The sequence below is a fragment of the Ursus arctos genome, unplaced genomic scaffold (assembly GCF_023065955.2).
Source record: "Ursus arctos isolate Adak ecotype North America unplaced genomic scaffold, UrsArc2.0 scaffold_20, whole genome shotgun sequence".
Taxonomy (NCBI): domain Eukaryota; kingdom Metazoa; phylum Chordata; class Mammalia; order Carnivora; family Ursidae; genus Ursus; species Ursus arctos.
In genome coordinates this window covers 21,476,540-21,493,170 of record NW_026622875.1, presented here as the reverse complement: position 1 = coordinate 21,493,170, position 16,631 = coordinate 21,476,540, and the positions used below count along the sequence as shown (strand labels likewise).

General features: G+C 36.2%; 1 protein-coding gene across 2 annotated transcripts in view; it reads left to right on the top strand.

The window, feature by feature from the left end:
* RASA2 (RAS p21 protein activator 2) overlaps positions 1–16,631 on the top strand; it is a 117,973-nt gene that overhangs the window by 95,487 nt on the left and 5,855 nt on the right. The window contains exons 19-23 of one of the 2 annotated variants that reach the window (XM_026497158.4): positions 394–500; positions 14,273–14,355; positions 15,062–15,270; positions 15,975–16,078; positions 16,430–16,619. In XM_026497158.4, coding sequence (XP_026352943.1) covers positions 394–500; positions 14,273–14,355; positions 15,062–15,270; positions 15,975–16,078; positions 16,430–16,619 — 693 coding nt within the window. Of the gene's footprint in view, positions 1–393; positions 504–14,272; positions 14,356–15,061; positions 15,271–15,974; positions 16,079–16,429; positions 16,620–16,631 lie in introns of both variants that reach the window. The other variant, XM_026497157.4, reaches the window with a different exon arrangement.

Below are 16,631 nucleotides of genomic sequence, written 5' to 3'. Positions count from 1 at the left end.
TTCATGCCACATGGGTACGATTCCTTGTGCCTGCAGTCCTGGAGTAGTTTTGTAAATATAATGAGATTACGGGTATTAGAGTACTTTGAAAAAGTAACAACACTCTTCAGTCTTGAAGTAGTGTTATCATTGGAAGTTAAAAGAGAACTTTACTTAAAGTTTGGCCCTTTTAGTTCTGAATGGCACAATTATAAATATTAAATTAATTTAAAGACTTTATTCCCTTAGCTTGGCCAAAATAAATGCAGAAGTTGTAGATGACAAAAACATTTTCATATACTTAATATGATCTTAAACAGCCTTTCATGTCATTTAAAATTAAAGAACAGTTTCTGTTTTGGATGAACTATTTTAATATTTATAACTAAATTTTCCTATCTGTTGTTTTGGCAGTGAGATGTATAAAAGAGCTCAGGGAAGAACTCGGATTGGGAAAAAGAATTTCAAGAAACGGTGGTTCTGCTTAACAAGCAGAGAGCTCACTTACCACAAACAGCCAGGTAGTTGTGTTTATGCTTTATTTTGGGGCCTTTTCCTGGTTCTCAGTGAAGATATCTTTTTTTTGCTGCTTAATGTAACTCTGGCAAACCTTTTCACTAATATTACTGTAGTGTATAGTTTCTCACAGTGATTGTACACACATTAAGGATGCAGTAACTATTTGACAAGTGACACCATGTAAATACCATTTTTTTTTTCCTCACACGTGCTCTGTTTTCTAAAAAATCCCTGGTAAATTCCAGTTATCTAGAACTTGCAAGTTTCTTTTAACTCTCAGAGCCAAATTGGTAAGAATCAATATCTAATAAATGAGAGTATTTCAGTGGTTTGCTAGATAGCATCAGCTAAAAATTTCCACAGTCTTTCCATGGATTATGATTCCTATACTGTTATCAGATTCATTCTAGACTGTTGGCCAAGCTACCTTCAAGATGGAAATTTTAATGATTTGCTTCCTGAGAAAGCACAGTGGGCTGTTTGGATAAGGAAGGCCATCTTCCTACAGTGTGATTTGAGGGATTCAGAGAGGCACAGTTTATCCCTCAGTGGACTGACACAGTGCTTAAAATGTCCACTTTTTAAGCTTATTCTTTTGGGGTAAACCATGATCCACAGAAGGCCATTAGCTCCTTCCAGTATCCTAGCAAGAACTTGATAACTAAATCATGGATCACATTTAGTGAACCCCTTTTATTCACGGTGATCAGAATACAAAGATGTTCACTTAAAGCAAGAATCATTTAAAAACAGACAAAAAGGTACATACGTATTTTAAATATTTATACATTTGTTTACCAAATCTTTTGATAATCAGGATCTTTTCTTTGAATATGGATCTATAGATTGGATTTCCCCTTTGTCTTTCTTGTGCAAATATACCCATAATGCATCAGTTTTCTGGTTGATTTCTCCAAAGTGAATTTAGAACTTAAATACTTGAAAAGCGATCCAAGTACAGAATTCTATTAGATTTCATGATAGTCACCCCTAATTTTTTATAAGTGTCTCACCCCCATATAAAGCAACTTTATTTATATGAGTGTGGATCTCCTTTTTTGAAGCTTCTTAAAGCATTCACCCGATTTTCAAATAAACGGTAAACCTCTTAGTAGGGGGCGCTTATTATGTCACTTTACATATATTTAAGTAAATTATTATAACATGGAAAAATTGCATAAATAGGTTTGGGAACAAACCCAACAGAGTTGGTAAACAAAACTGCCTAACCAATGCAAACAGAGGGATCCAGGCCTTAACAAGTCGTAGCCTAGCAGCCACAAGCACTCAGCATCCCATGAGCGTCATTTGTTATGTTTTACAGTGTACAGGGAGAGAGCCTCAGTTAATCCATTAGCTCTGTTGGGTAAAGATCTGTTAAGAGAGCTTCTGCTATAAATTCTGAAATGATAGCGAACACCAGCCATTGGGTGCTTTCAAGAGAATGTAGATTCCACTAAGTAGAATGCGTCAGTGGAGATTTTTGAAGAGTAGAGTGATACGAAAAATTGTTTCATAATTCCTTAGTATGGCTCTACCAAAATGACTACATATAGCCAAATGTATTAGTAAGATATAAGAAACCAAAGTCGTTTTATTTTTAGGCACCCAGATGATTTGTTATGGCCTGTCAGTAGTCAAATGATGAAAGAGCAATAGGCTACATAGTTAGCCTTCCAGACAGCATTTTTTAAGCTAAATATATTTTGAATGTTTTAGAAGTTACAGCTTATGTCGAATACTATATAAATGCTTTCATATATATAGCAGCTTTTAAAAAGTAGCTGTCCTAATGTGCTAATTATGTTTACGTTAACAGTACATTAAAATAAAATTTAAGTTAGTCATTCTCCATGAATAAATCAGCTGTGTTTTCCTCATTTAAAATATTTTCTAATCTAAATTAATTCTAAAGTCTTTTTTGGCTTAGAACTTTAAGAATCAGGTGATAGTTTTGGCCTTTTTCCTCCAGAAAAATGCACATACAAACTAGACAGAATTTTGCATATAATTTCAATGAGTTTGTAGATCCAAAGTTCATCTGGGGTTCTTAAGAACCTCTGTTCTAGCAAGGATCTTATGGGGATAAAATTCTATAGAGTGATTAGGCTACTCTAGGTATAAAATAGACACATTAGAAATTACATTGTTACCAGGTCTTAAGAAATTTAACCTACTGGAATGACATTGGAGGAATAAGCTCTGTTATATGAAGTTTCAAGATTATTTACCAAAGCCTACAGTTTTAAGCATCCATGCTTTTTGTTTTAACTCTTTTGATGGATTTTTCCAAAATGTATTACATGCTTCCCTGCCTTCTAAAAAAGAATTCATTGAACGTAAGTTAACATTTTCTAGATGACTTGGGGCTGTCATTGATAATATTAATGATTATGTAGTGCTTTGATTGAGTGGTGTTTTCAGGGCTGCTTATGGGTGTGTGCAGCTGTTTACTCCCCAGCTAAATGCCTTGGACTGCTGTGCTTTTATGTTCCTCTGTTTGCTTTATACAGTTTTTCTCTATCCCCTTTATATTCAGGCTGTTACGTTAAATTTCTTGTGCTGTCAGTGAACCATAATGTAACATCTCACTCCCACCTTCATCACCCAGCTCCATTTTTTTACTACAAATACACTGTGAATGAGGATACAGGTACTGTGTTTGTTAAAATTGTGCTTAAGATCAAAGGCTTTGATGGAAGACTGAAGGACTTTCCTCTACGGAGAAAATGCATGGGCTTTGGATTCTCTGATTGTTCAAGCAAATGTTTCACTTACTTCCTATTTCCTTGCTGTTTCTGGATAGCTAAGACCCCTAGTTAAATCTCTTGCTACACTTGCTATGTGACTTTGGTGTCTGAAAGCGTGCCTCCCAGATTTTCTATAAATGGCTCTAAATTATTGGGTCTTTCACTCTGCCTCTTACTGGGCACTAGTATTTTGAATCAAGTATTTTTAGCACTTAGAATCAAATAGTATGGTCTTTTCCCATTTTACTGGAAAAGGAATTAAATAGAGTGTTCTCAGTTTTAAGAGTTTTTCCTAAGTAAGTTGTTAAGGTTTTGATGCCTGCTTAGGTAATCGCTAACAAGTAATAGTATGCAACTTATCTTCAATACAACTAGATTATTGTGTGGCAAATGAGTATTATAGGGCACTCAGCAATCAGTCATGATCATACTGACTTTTTTTTATGAACGTGGGCTTGTGATTATGGTTTTATATTGTTGTATTGCAGTGTAGTCATTTTCTATAAGTAAAAGTTCTTCTAGTTGTATGCTGAAGTCAAATGAGTTATTGACCTTCCAGCCTCTTTCTTTCTCATGCAGCCTTATCTTTTGCATTCTCCATATGTCACTTCACCAGACTAGCTCTTGCAGTTCCTTTAACGTGTTCTCTAACGTGTTCTCTTTTACCTTCATGCTTTTGCATATGCTCTACCTAGAAATTCCTTTCTTTCCTTCTTCAGCCGTGTGATTTGTTGTCTTTTTAAGCCTTTTTACAGAAGTCACTTTTAAGCCTCTAGCCACTTCAGTTGAGTTGAGCTATGCCCTTATTCTGTTTCTTTATCACCTTAGGAATAACTCCTGTCACACCGTGTAGTCCTTACTTTTGTCTGTCTCTTCCTCTCGTCTGTAAGATCCTCAGTATCAGGGACCATGTTTTTACTACCTTCATTAAACCATGTAGTAAATGTTTTTAATAAATGGTGTTCTTCAGAGAGCACCATGTCTTCCAGATATATTATCATCTGAATTACTTTAAGAACCACTGCTCTAGGTTTCTGAAATTTCCACCAAGAGTACTAATAATAGATTATTAACAGATTCGTCTCTGAAATCCATACTGTGTTCTCCAAACTTGATTAGGTATTGTCCACTCTTGGGAGACCTGATACACACAGATGCATACAGCATATACCACTTCCATGTGATATCAAATGTTCCGGTTCATGTAGCCTGTGAACAATATAAAAGAAACTTTGATGATGTTTTAAGCATAAATCTCAGTACATTTAGGCTGACTTGGTTTTCAACTGCTCATATTTTTACACACTGCATTATTCTGCAGTATTTTTTTCTTTGGTAGCTAAAGAACACCATTGTTGCAGTCATACATTCATTCAATAGGTATTTTATTGAGTGCCTAGTATGTGCCAGATGCTGTCCTAGGCTCTAGGGGAAATAGTAGTGAACAAAACATACCAAAATTTTTGCTCTCGTGGAATTTTAAGTGATAGATGATAAAAAAATTATATAGTATATTGGGAATGAGATAGACAAAAATAAAGCAGAGAAAGGGAATAGAGAATGATATGCTTATGAGGAGAGTTGCAGTATTAAAAAGTCTAGTCAGGAAGGGCTTCACTAAGAAAGTGTCATTTGAGCAAAGACTTAAAGATGATGAGGGAGTGGGTCATGTGGATATTTGGGGTAATAGTGATGCGTAGTTAATAGCAGCCAGTACAAAGGCCCTGAAACAGAAGCATGCCTAGAGTATTTAAGAGATAAGGGACGGCTCTTGTGGCTAAGGAGGAAAAAAGAGTAAAGGGGTAGTCTAGGAACTTAGGTCAAAAAGGTCATGGAGAAGCTAAATATTTTTAGGGCTTTGTGGGCATTCTAAAACTTTTACTCTGAGTGAAAGATGAAAAGGCATTGGAGAGCTTTAGAAAGAGAAATTACATCATTTGACTTATGTTTTAATAGGATCAATGACTCATGCCGTGTGGAGAATAGAATAAAGGGGATGAGGAGACCATTTAAGAGGCATTTCAGTAATTTAGGGGAGCCCAGATAATGGCTTGGACCAGTTGGTTGGTAGCAATGGAGGCAATAAAAATGGATCACATTCTGGATCTTTTCTTTTCTTTTCTTTTTTTTAAGATTTTATTTATTTATTTGACCAAGAGAGAGAGAGCACTAAGCAGGGGGAGCAGCAGGTAGAGGGAGAAGCAGGCTTCCTGCCGAGCAGGGAACCTGATGCGGGACTCAGTCCCAGGACCCTGGGATCATGACCTGATCCGAAGGCAGACACTTAACTGACTGAACCACCAGGCACCCCTCACATTCTGGATCTTTTTTTAAAGATAACACTCAGGTGTTTTGCTAAAGGATCAATAGTGAGAGAAAGGCAAGACAAGTGTAACTCCCAGGATTTGAGCTTACACAACTACACTGATGAAGTTGCCTTTTTAAAAACAGACCCATTGAGTTCTCAATAGTGAAGGAACTTGTACAGCCATACCTCAGAGATAGGGTGGGTGTGGTTCCAGACCACAGCAATAAAGCTAATTCACAATAAAGTGAGTCGAATGAATTTTTTGGCTTCCCAGTGTATATAAAAGTTATCTTTGTGCTCTACTGTGGTCTGTTAAGCACGCAGTTATGTCTAAAAAAGACAATGTACATACCTTAATTTAGAAATACTTCATTGCTAAAAAAATGCTAAGCATCTTCTGAGTTTTCAGTAAGTTGTAATCTTTTTGCTGGTGAAGGGTCTTGCCTGGGTGTTTGGTTGCTGGCTACTCAGTGGTTGCTGAAGGTTGGGTAACTGTGGCAATTTCATAAAATAAGACAACTATGAAATCTGCCACATCAGTTGACTTTTTTCGTGAATGATTTTTCTGTAGCATGTGGTGCTGTTTGATAGCATTTTACCCACAATAGAACTTTATCAATTAAGTTTAGATAATACTCTAAGTCCTGTGTTGTCATTTCACCAGTCTTCACAGCACTGTCACAAGAATAGATTCCATTTCAAGAAACTGCTTTCTTTGCTCATCCGTAATAAGATTCCTCATCCATTGAAGTTTTTTCTTGAAATTACAGCAGGTCAGTCACATCTTCAGACTCCACTTCTAACTCTAGTTCTCATGTTCCTTCCAACACATCTGTAGTTCCTTAAACCCCTCAAAGTTATCAATGAGGGCTGGAATCAACCTTCTTCTAAACTCCTGTTAATGTTGGTACTTTGGGTTTTTCTTACAAATCACAAATGTTCTTAATGGCATCTAGAATGGTTAATTCTTTCCAGAAGGTTTTCAGTTTATGTTGCCCAGATCTATCAGAGGAACCACCATCTGTGGCAGCTGTAGCCTTATGAAATGTTAAATATTAAGACTTCAAAGTCAGAATTACTCCTTGATCCATGGGCTACAGAATGGATGTTGTGTTAGCAGGCATGAAAACAACATTAATCTCGTTGTATATCCTCATCAGAGCACTTGGGTGACCAGGTGCATTGTCAGAAGCCTTAATATTTTGAAAGGAATGTCTTTTCCTAAGCAGTAAGTCTGAACAGTGGGCTTAAAATATATACTACACTATGTTGTAAACAGATGTGCTGTCATCAGGCTTTGTTCCAATTCTGGAGCACAGGCAGAGTAGATTTAGCATAATTTTGAAGGGCTCTAGGATTTTTAGAATGGTAAATGAGCATTGACTTCAACTTAAAGTCACCTACATTTGTTCCTAACAAGAGAGCCTGTCCTTTGAGGCTTTGAAGACTTGAAGCCAGGCTTTGACTTCTCTCTAGCTGTGAAAGTCCTAGATGGCACCTTCTTCCAGTGTAAGACTTTTGTCTCCATGGAATATCTGTTGTTTAGTATAGCCACCTTTATCAGTTACCTTAGCTAGATCTTCGAGGTAACTTGCGCTAGCTATTGCATCAGCACTTGCTGCTTCACTCTGTACTTTTGTGTTATGGAGACGGCTTCTTTCCTTCTTTTTCTGCTAGCTTCAGACTTTTCTTATGTAGCTTCCTCACTGCTGTTAGCCTTGATAGAATTGAAAAGAGTTAGGGCCTTGCTTTGGATTAGGCTTTGGCTTAAGGAAATGTTGTAGCTGGTGTGATCATCTGTCCTGACCACTAGAACTGTCTCCGTATCAGCAATAAGGCTGTTTCAGTTTCTTACCATTCATATGTTCCCTAGAGTAACACTTTTAATTTCTTTCAAAAGCCTTTCTGTTGCATTCACAACTTGGCTAACTTTGGCACAAGAGGCCTAGCTTTCGGCCTGTCTTGGCTTTCGACCTATCTTGGCTTTCGACATTCCTTCCTCATTAAGCTTAATAATTTCTAGCCTTTGTTTTAAAGTGAGATGTACAACTCTCCCTTTCACTTGAACACTTAGAGGCCACTAATTGGCCTAATACCAGTATTGTGTCTCAGAGAAAGGGAGGCCCAAAAAGAGGGAGAGTCATGGGAGAATGGCTCGCTGGTGGAACATTCAGAACACACACAACATTTATCAGTTAGGTTTGCTGTCTTATATGGGCATAATTCATGGAACCCCAGAAGAATTACAATAGTAATATCAAAGATCACTGATCACCATAACAAATATAATAATAATGGGAAAGTGTGAAATATTGTGAGAATAACCAAAATGTGACACAGACACGAAAAGAGCAAATGCTGTTGGAAAAATGGTACCAGTAAACTTGTTTGATGCAGGGTTGCCACAGACAATTTATAAAAACAGTATCTGTGAAGTGCAATAAAGCAACACACAATAAAATGAAGTCTGCCACTGTTAGACTAATTCTTTCATAGATAACTTGGAAGAATATATAAGACAAGTCTGAAGGATTTGACCCTCAAAAATTGGATACATGCTGGAATATATTATTATATGGCTTTTCTCTCTGAAGGCACTCCTAGCTTGTGCAGTGTGAAATGGCTGAAATTCAAGTAGGAAGCCACAGTTTTATTGGCTTGAGGTGTTAGAAGATACAGTTCAAGGCTGCCAGAGGAGCTGGAAATTAAGGAGAAAGAGGATGAGCCTTCCAATCTGTATATGAACTCCCCGGAAATCCTTGGCTGACTCTTCAACTGCTTATGCAAAGAAGCCACTGAAAAGCAGTAACAGGAAAAATTTAAAAAGATGAACAGAAATTTCAATTTCTTTTCTCCCCAGAAGAAACATTTTGGAATTTTAGAAGGGCTTAATGAACACCATGGGGTTTTCATTGAAATAGCAAAAAGGCAGTGGCTCAGCAGTAGAGACTGTCCTAAGATTTAGAATAAACTATAAAGCTAAGTCTCAGAGTGATCAACTATTGTAGCTGTTCAAGGGAAAGTAACTGAATCCAGTCTCTACAGTGTGTCATTCATTATGTCCAGTATACAATGAAGCATTAACAAGTTTGAGAAGAAACAGTAAAATAGGACATGTAGTCAATAGAAGTAGACCCCTATGTGGTTTAAATGTTGGAATGACAGACATGAACTCTAAAGGTATTACAAGTACTTCAAGGACTCAATGTAAAAGATAGTCACGAGTAAAGAAATGAAGGATTTCAGCAAAAGAAACATTAGACACTATTAAAAGGAATCAGATGGAAATCTGGAAGTGTAATACTTCAATTTAAATATTAAAAGTTCAGGGATCTTGAAGGTAAATTAGTAGAAATTATCCAGTCTAGGAGCACAGAGAAAAAAAGACTGGGAGAGAAAAAAGACAATAGAACTTCAGTGGCTTTTGGAAGAATATCAGACAGTCTAACCATGTGCATGGTTGGTGTCAGAAGGAGCGTAGAGAAAGAGTAGAGCAGAAAAAAATATTTGAAGAAATAATGGCCTCAAATGTGGTGAAAAACATTATTTTACAGATCTAAGTTCAGTGACCTCCAGGTGTGATAAATACAAAGAAAATCACACTTAGACATATAGTAATTAAACCAGAGAGATACAGAAAATCTCGAAAGCAGAAGAACAGAAGACAAATTGCATACAGGAGGACAACAATACACTTGACAGCTAACTTCTCATAAGAACCAACCAAAGCCAAAAGGCAATGGAATGACGACCTCTTTAAAGTGTTGAAGAAAAAAAAACTCTCAGCCTAGAATTCTCGTGAAAATTTCCTTTAAAAATGAAAATATCCTTTAGGAAAATGAAAGTTGGGAGACTCCATCGCAAACAGGTTTGCACTGTAGGAATGCTAAAGGAAATTCTTTAGGCTGAAGTGAAATAACACCAGATGGAAACTTGTATCTACAGGAAGGAATGAAGAACACTGGAAATGGTAAATGTGTAGGTAAATGTAAGAATGTCTTTTCTCTCATTTTCCTTAAAAAACAACTGTTTAATAAACAAAATTTGTAACACTGAATTACACAGTTTGTAACAAATCTAGATGTAAAATATAGGACAATAGCACCAAGGAAAGGGATGGAATAAATTATTTGCAAAGCTCATATTTTATGTGAAGCAACACAGTAATTTTAATTTTCTAATTTTAAGTAAACCATAATGAGTTAGGACTGTATACTATAATCACTAGAACAAAAACATTTTTAGAAAAAAATGTAGCCCATCCCCTCTCCCTTACCCAAAAAAGTAAATAAATAAATATGGCAGGCGAGAAAGAACAGAGGAGCAAAAATCAGATGCAATAAATAGGAAACAAAATGAAACAAGAAATAGCGAAATGATAGCTTAAACCCAGCTATATCAATAAATCCAATAAAGAGAACATCATATCCAAGATCAGGAGCAAAGCAAGGATTATCTACTTCCATCATTTCTATTCAAGATTGTCCTGGAGGTTGTAATGTAATAATGCCCCCCCCCAAAAAAAAGGGAAAGAAAAGGTATACGTAGAATATCCTGAGGAATCTTCAAGTACTTGAACCAATAAATGAATTTAGTGAAGCCGTGGGATACATGATTCATATGTACAAATCAACTGTATTTCTATAAACTGGAAGGAAATGGTTAGAAAATGAAATTTTTAAAATACTATTTACAGTAGCAGTCCCCCCCCCCACCAAAAAAATAATTAGGAATGAATTTAACCAGATAAGTATAAGACCTCTGCACTGAAAACTACAGGACATTGCTAAAATAAAATAAAGAAGATATAAAAGGCATACATCATGTTTGTGGATTTGAAAATTCAGTATTTTTTAAGAAGTCACTTCTCAAACTTCTCAAATTTATCTTGATTTTTAACACAATCCTACTTGAAATCCCAGAAAGCTTTTTTTGTTATATTCACAAAGTTGTAAGATCACTAGTTCCAGGACATTTTTTCACCTCAGAAAGAAATTTTTATGCCTATTAGCAGTCACTGTCCATACCTCCATTCCCCGAGCTCCTAACAACCATCTATTTACTCTCTGTGTCTATGGGTTGTCTGTGCTGGGCATTTCCTATAAATGGACTCATAAAATATATAACATTTTAAGAGTGTCTTCTTTCTCTTAGCGTAATGTCTTCCAACCTCATCCACGATGTAGCATGAGTCAGTACTTCATTCCTTTTATGGCTAAACAATATCCCATCGTATGGATATGAGGCAAATCTTGTTTATCCATTCAAAAGTTGGACAGATTGTTTCCAGTTTTTTCCTACTGTGAGTGGTTCTTCTGTAAACATTCCTGTACAAGTTTTTATGTGGACATAATGTTTTTTGGGTATGTATGCCTAGGGATGGAATTGACGAGTCATATGGTAACTCTAGGTTTAACTTTTTGAAGAGGTAATAGAGATTTTAACTGAAACTGGGTTTCATTGATCTTAAAGGGAAATTTAATGCACTCACATTTATTGTGATGACTATGATTACTGCTTTGTTTTGTGTTTTCTGTTTACTAGGTTTTTCTGTTTATTAGGTTTATTTTTCTTTTCCTGCCTTTTATTGGAATAACGAAGCCCTTGATTGCATGCTTTCTCCCCTCCCCCCCTCCAGTGAGAGAATTTGGGCATCCTGTTTCTAAAATTGTTAACAGACAAATTTAAACTTGCAACAGTTAAAGTCCCCCTTCAGTTAGGGAAAGAATAACATGAGGCTTGCAGCTGGTTATTTCCCCAAGCATTTCCCGAATGAAGTCACGTGGAACTGTTAAGAGTAGGTCCTCTTTTTCTTTTGCCTTTTTACATTACATTTTCATGATTTTCTATCCATGTTTGTCAGCTTTGCTGATTTCTTTACCCAGCACTATTTCTTATATATTTGCCTTTTCCTGCATTTATTATTTATTTTGCTAGAGTGCTTCCTCAAAGAATTATTTCAGTAGTCTTCATGGCCGATAAATTTTCTGAGTCCATGCATATTTTTTAAAAAGTCTATTTTACCCTTACTCTTGAATGATAGTTACATGGGATTTAAAATCATTTTCCCTGAGAACTTTGAAGATACTACTGCATGGTTTGCTAGTTTCCACTGTTTCTGGTGAGAATTTTGATATCAGTCTGATTGTGTCTTGATTCTTCTCCCTAGTAATTCAGGAATTTCTGTAGCCTTCAGGTTCTAATATTTTACTTCCCAGTGTGACGTTATGGACTTTTCCTTCCGTGCTGCTCAGCACTTGTTGGATCCTTTCAGTCTGGAGATTTCTGTTTTTTCTCTCTGGGACATTTCCATTGGTAGTTTTCTCCTGAACACTCTTTCTGTTCTGTTTCTGGAATTCTTATTAGGGATTGAAACTTCTACATCCATCCATCATGGCTCTTAACTTTTTTAACTTTCTGTTTCTTTGTCCTTTTGTTTCTTTGTCCTTTTGTACTGTATTTTTGGGGAGTCCTCAGTAAAATCTTCTGTTTTACTAATCACCTTGCAATTCATTTCAGTTACTGTGAAGTTAACTCTAATGACATCATGATAGTATGTGTGCTTGGGAGCAATATACTTTCTCTACATATGCTATGTTATAATTTGCCCAGAAATGAACAATATAGCAGTTCTAGAATATGTGATTGCTTCGTCTGTTAAACAAATCTAAAGATAGAAACTTCCTGCAAAATTACTAAATTCTCTGGAGTCTCTGTGGTGCTGCTCCATGTAGATCAGTGCCCAGAGGTACGTTACTGTATCCCTCATTTCCTCAGATGTTGTCCTATTTGTTGTATCTGTGTCTCTCTTTCAGGGTGATTTCTCTCATTGTTTGGTGATCTTTTTGGTGATTTACTCATCTTTGTGTTTTTACACTCTGTTCACCTGCTTGAGTGTTCAGTAGCTTACTGCCAGTGATTGTGAGGGAGGTACAGGACAAGCGCTGAGGGGCAAGGCTGCTGCTTGTCTTCTTGTGGGGGTGCTCTCCTTCCTCCTGAGGATCAGCGACTATCTGTGACAGCAACTGCTCTGCAACCCCAGTAGGCGTCATTACTGCTTAGCCTGGGACATAAACCTCTGTTGACTGCTGCTTAGTAAAAGCTGAGGGACGTGGAGCTCTCCCAGATGCAGCTTACCTAGTAATCATCCTGCTGTATGTCTGAGTGTGTGTGTGTGTCCTTGTGTCCCCAGTCCCCAGCTGTCTGTATCCAGTGACTCTGGCTTGAAGCTCTCTTCTAACTACTACTTTTGCAGATGTCTTTTCCTACATGTAGTTCGGGCTGTGGCTTCCTTCAGTTTATTCTCCCCTCCCCCTGCTGCCGTAAATTTGATCTTGTCTGCTTCCAGGAGACTGCTGATAGTCTTTTCTTATTTTCTCATGCACTTAGGATTTGTATTTGTTGAATTTAAATGTTTCCTGAGAAAAGTTTTCCCTAACCACCCAATTTAAAGTAACTTCCCAGCTACTTTCTATTATATCACCTTAGGTTATTTTCATTATAGCATTTATCTCTACCTAATAATTGTCTTCTGTCATTCTTTCTAGACCTAAATGCAGACTTCATTAGGGGTCTTATATATTCTGTTTACCACTGTACCCCAGGTGGTTAGAAGAGTGTCTGGTATATACTAGACATTAAATGATAGTTGAATTAAGTAACTTTATCTTTTCTAAATGTACATCACATCTGCTTGAATTACACAAATTTTAGATATTATACCAGCACCCGGGCTTAAATATTTTAGGTTAACGTCTCTGTTCAAGACCCAAAACATTTATTAAGCAAATAATTGTGTTTTACAAAAATGTGTACATTAACCCATGGACCAGTATGAACATAAAGTTCTTAACTTCGAGCACTTCAGTATGCATATCCTTAAACTCTGTTTTAAACTCTGGGAGAATAAAAGCAAAGCTTTGATTTTTCTAAGAACATTACAAAATGACCAGAAAAGCCATAATTATATTTGCTTATAGTTTCCATGACTATATGAGATATAGTCTATTCTCAGGTAAACTGTAAATTGAAATGTATCATATCCTCATGCCGTATTATAATGGAGCTCCTTTAAAATAAAGGCAAACTCAAATTTCTAAATTCTTAAATTACGTGTAAAGGATGCACACTACCAAATAAAATTTTTACTCTTGTTCCCTGTATCTCTTAGAGTAAATTTGGTAGCTCTAGTCATCTGACCAGCCAATATGTAATAGTAATAAACAGTTTTCCAATTTAAAATCATTGTTTTCAGGGTCAATCCCTTAAATATTAGACTGTTAAAACAGAAAAACCCACTTAGCAGTCTGATTCACTCCTTACATGAGAATTCCCTGAAAGAAAATTACATGTCTGGGCAAGTATTGACCAGGCCTCTACTGCTAAGTGTATTATTTTTTCAGTTCCCATATAATTGTTATAAAATATAACATTTCAATTTTCTACATCGAGATCAAATTTTTTCCCACATTTGTCCTCAAAAATGTTTTAAATTTTATATTGAAAAAGGTAAAGAGAAAATCACTTTATAGAAAACAAGCAAAATTCATTTGTTCTGTAAAACAAAGAATACTTACATGTATATCATTTGGAAATCTTTAGGTTACATATATTCCTACTATGAAGAAGAGAGTGAGCTTAAACCTCACAGAATTAACCTCCTACTTTATAATTCTGATGGAAATCATTTTAATTTTGTTCTACTTACATTATTTAGGCAAAGATGCAATTTACACAATTCCAGTGAAAAACATTCTTGCTGTGGAAAAACTGGAAGAGAGCTCTTTCAACAAGAAAAACGTAAGTTACATGAATAATCATTTAAGGCTTTTTAAATTGCACATATTACTTGATTGAAAATTTTCAAGGTTGTTTTTGTGTTTGCCATTAATCATCAGTATTTTATAATTGCTGGCTAGAACTGTCTTAAAATTGCCCATTATTGTTCCTGAAACTAATGTAACATTGTGTGTCCACTATACTCACATAAAATTTTTTTAAATAAAATGTTTAAAAATTTTTTAAAATAGATAAAATTGTCCATTGTTGTTGATGCCTTATATAGTCTGCCTAGCCTGTTAAGTTAAAGGTACTTTCCTCAGTACTCCTCTAATCTGACCTTTCAACTTGACATTCAAGTAAGTCTTAAATAATATAGTCCCAGCCAGTTATAGAAACAGCCTGTTTCTCTGTATTCTCCCACTGCTTTGCCCTTACTCATACTTTTTCCTCTATCTGCAGTTCCCTCCCTTTATTCCTATTTATATGATAGTCCATTCTTTGGACATGTGTGACTTCTAAAAATAATATTCTGTTGTACTAGTTAGTACCATGTGACTCACATTGTCCTTGGAACTAATTTACTTGAAAAGTAACAGTTTGTAAAATACCTGAGCAGCAGTTACATAGCCAAGGAAACTGTATTTCTCTTACATACCTTTTTCTATTTGTACTGTGTTGGTTTTTAGACTCTGTTACTAACTTTTTATCTTAATTGCCTATGAAGATGTTCCAAGTAATACATATGGAGAAACCACTCTACGTCCAGGCAAATAATTGTGTAGAAGCTAATGAATGGATAGACGTACTCTGCAGGGTGAGCCGATGCAATCAGAACAGGCTCAGCTTCTACCATCCCTCCGCGTATCTCAACGGGAACTGGCTCTGCTGTCTGGAGACCAGTGAAAACGCTCTAGGCTGCCAGCCATGTACTGCGTAAGTTTCTTTCTGATTAAAAAAAGCAGTGTTGCAACTGTGGTGTATCAATAGAATGGAATATTATTCAGCCATAAAATGTAATAGAGTTTTGATACATGCTGCAACATGGATGGACCTTGAAAACATGCTAAAGGAAAGAGGCCAGAAACAGGCCATACACTATATAATGATTTTATATAAAGTATCCAGAATAGGTTAATGTGTAGACAGAAAGTAGATGAGTGGTTGTGATGGCCTAGAGGGAGGGAGGTTTGGGGAGTGCTAATGGATACAAGGGTTCTTCTTGGGATGATGCAGATGTTCTCAAATAAATAGTGGTTGGCACGAGTCAAGAAAAGTGGGGGTGGGGGGCAATGTGGAAGTAGAGGCACAAGCCTGAGCAAGGAAGGACTTCGCGTTCTCTTTCTAATTGTGTGGAACAGCTATTGTAGCCCTGTGGACTTAGGAAGTAATGTATTGCTTTTGTGATGAAGCTTGGGTGTTACGAAAATGATTTCTCTTTAGATTGGATTTTGGATTCGAGTTCTGTAATGACCAAACCTTTCTTGGCCCCATTTTATTAAACTGTCAAATGAGACTAGATTTCTGAGTTTCCTTCTGCAAAGTTCTGAGGTTCTGTTTTTTTAATCTCGTCAACAGAAGTCTTTGTCATGTTAACAAAATGAAATTTTTCAATATCTCTAATTTCATTTTTACCATAGAGGTGTCCCTGCAGACATCCAAATAGATATTGATGAAGACAGAGAAACCGAAAGAATTTATTCCCTTTTTACCCTCAGTTTACTTAAGCTGCAGAAAATGGAAGGTAAATATACAATTAAAATATTTTCATATAACCACGATCCTTCATTACCAATTGCTGAAATAATTGCTTTGGCATTATCTTAAAGTTGAAAATACTCGTAGCTTTACCAAAACGTTACTTACGTGGACATTGATAAGCTCCCAAAGAGACGTTTTTCATAGATACTCATGAAGATGCTGTTTTTGCATGAATGTGTTGTTTGTAATTAATAAAATGAAAGTATGTGGGTTATCTGTGCATTTCCAGGGGGAAGTCTTCCCAGCTTGAGACACTCGAAAAGTTCTTATTTATACTAAAGATTACATTTATGGAATTTGGTTTTCTGATCAGAGATTTTACTGCTCCTTTTAGAGGCTTGTGGAACTATAGCAGTCTACCAAGGACCGCAGAAAGAGCCTGATGATTATTCTAACTTTGTAATCGAGGATTCTGTAACAACCTTTAAGACAATTCAGCAGATAAAAAGCATCATAGAGAAGCTAGATGAACCTCATGAGAAGTATAGGAAGAAAAGATCAAGTAGTGCAAAATATGGGAGCAAGTAAGTATTTTT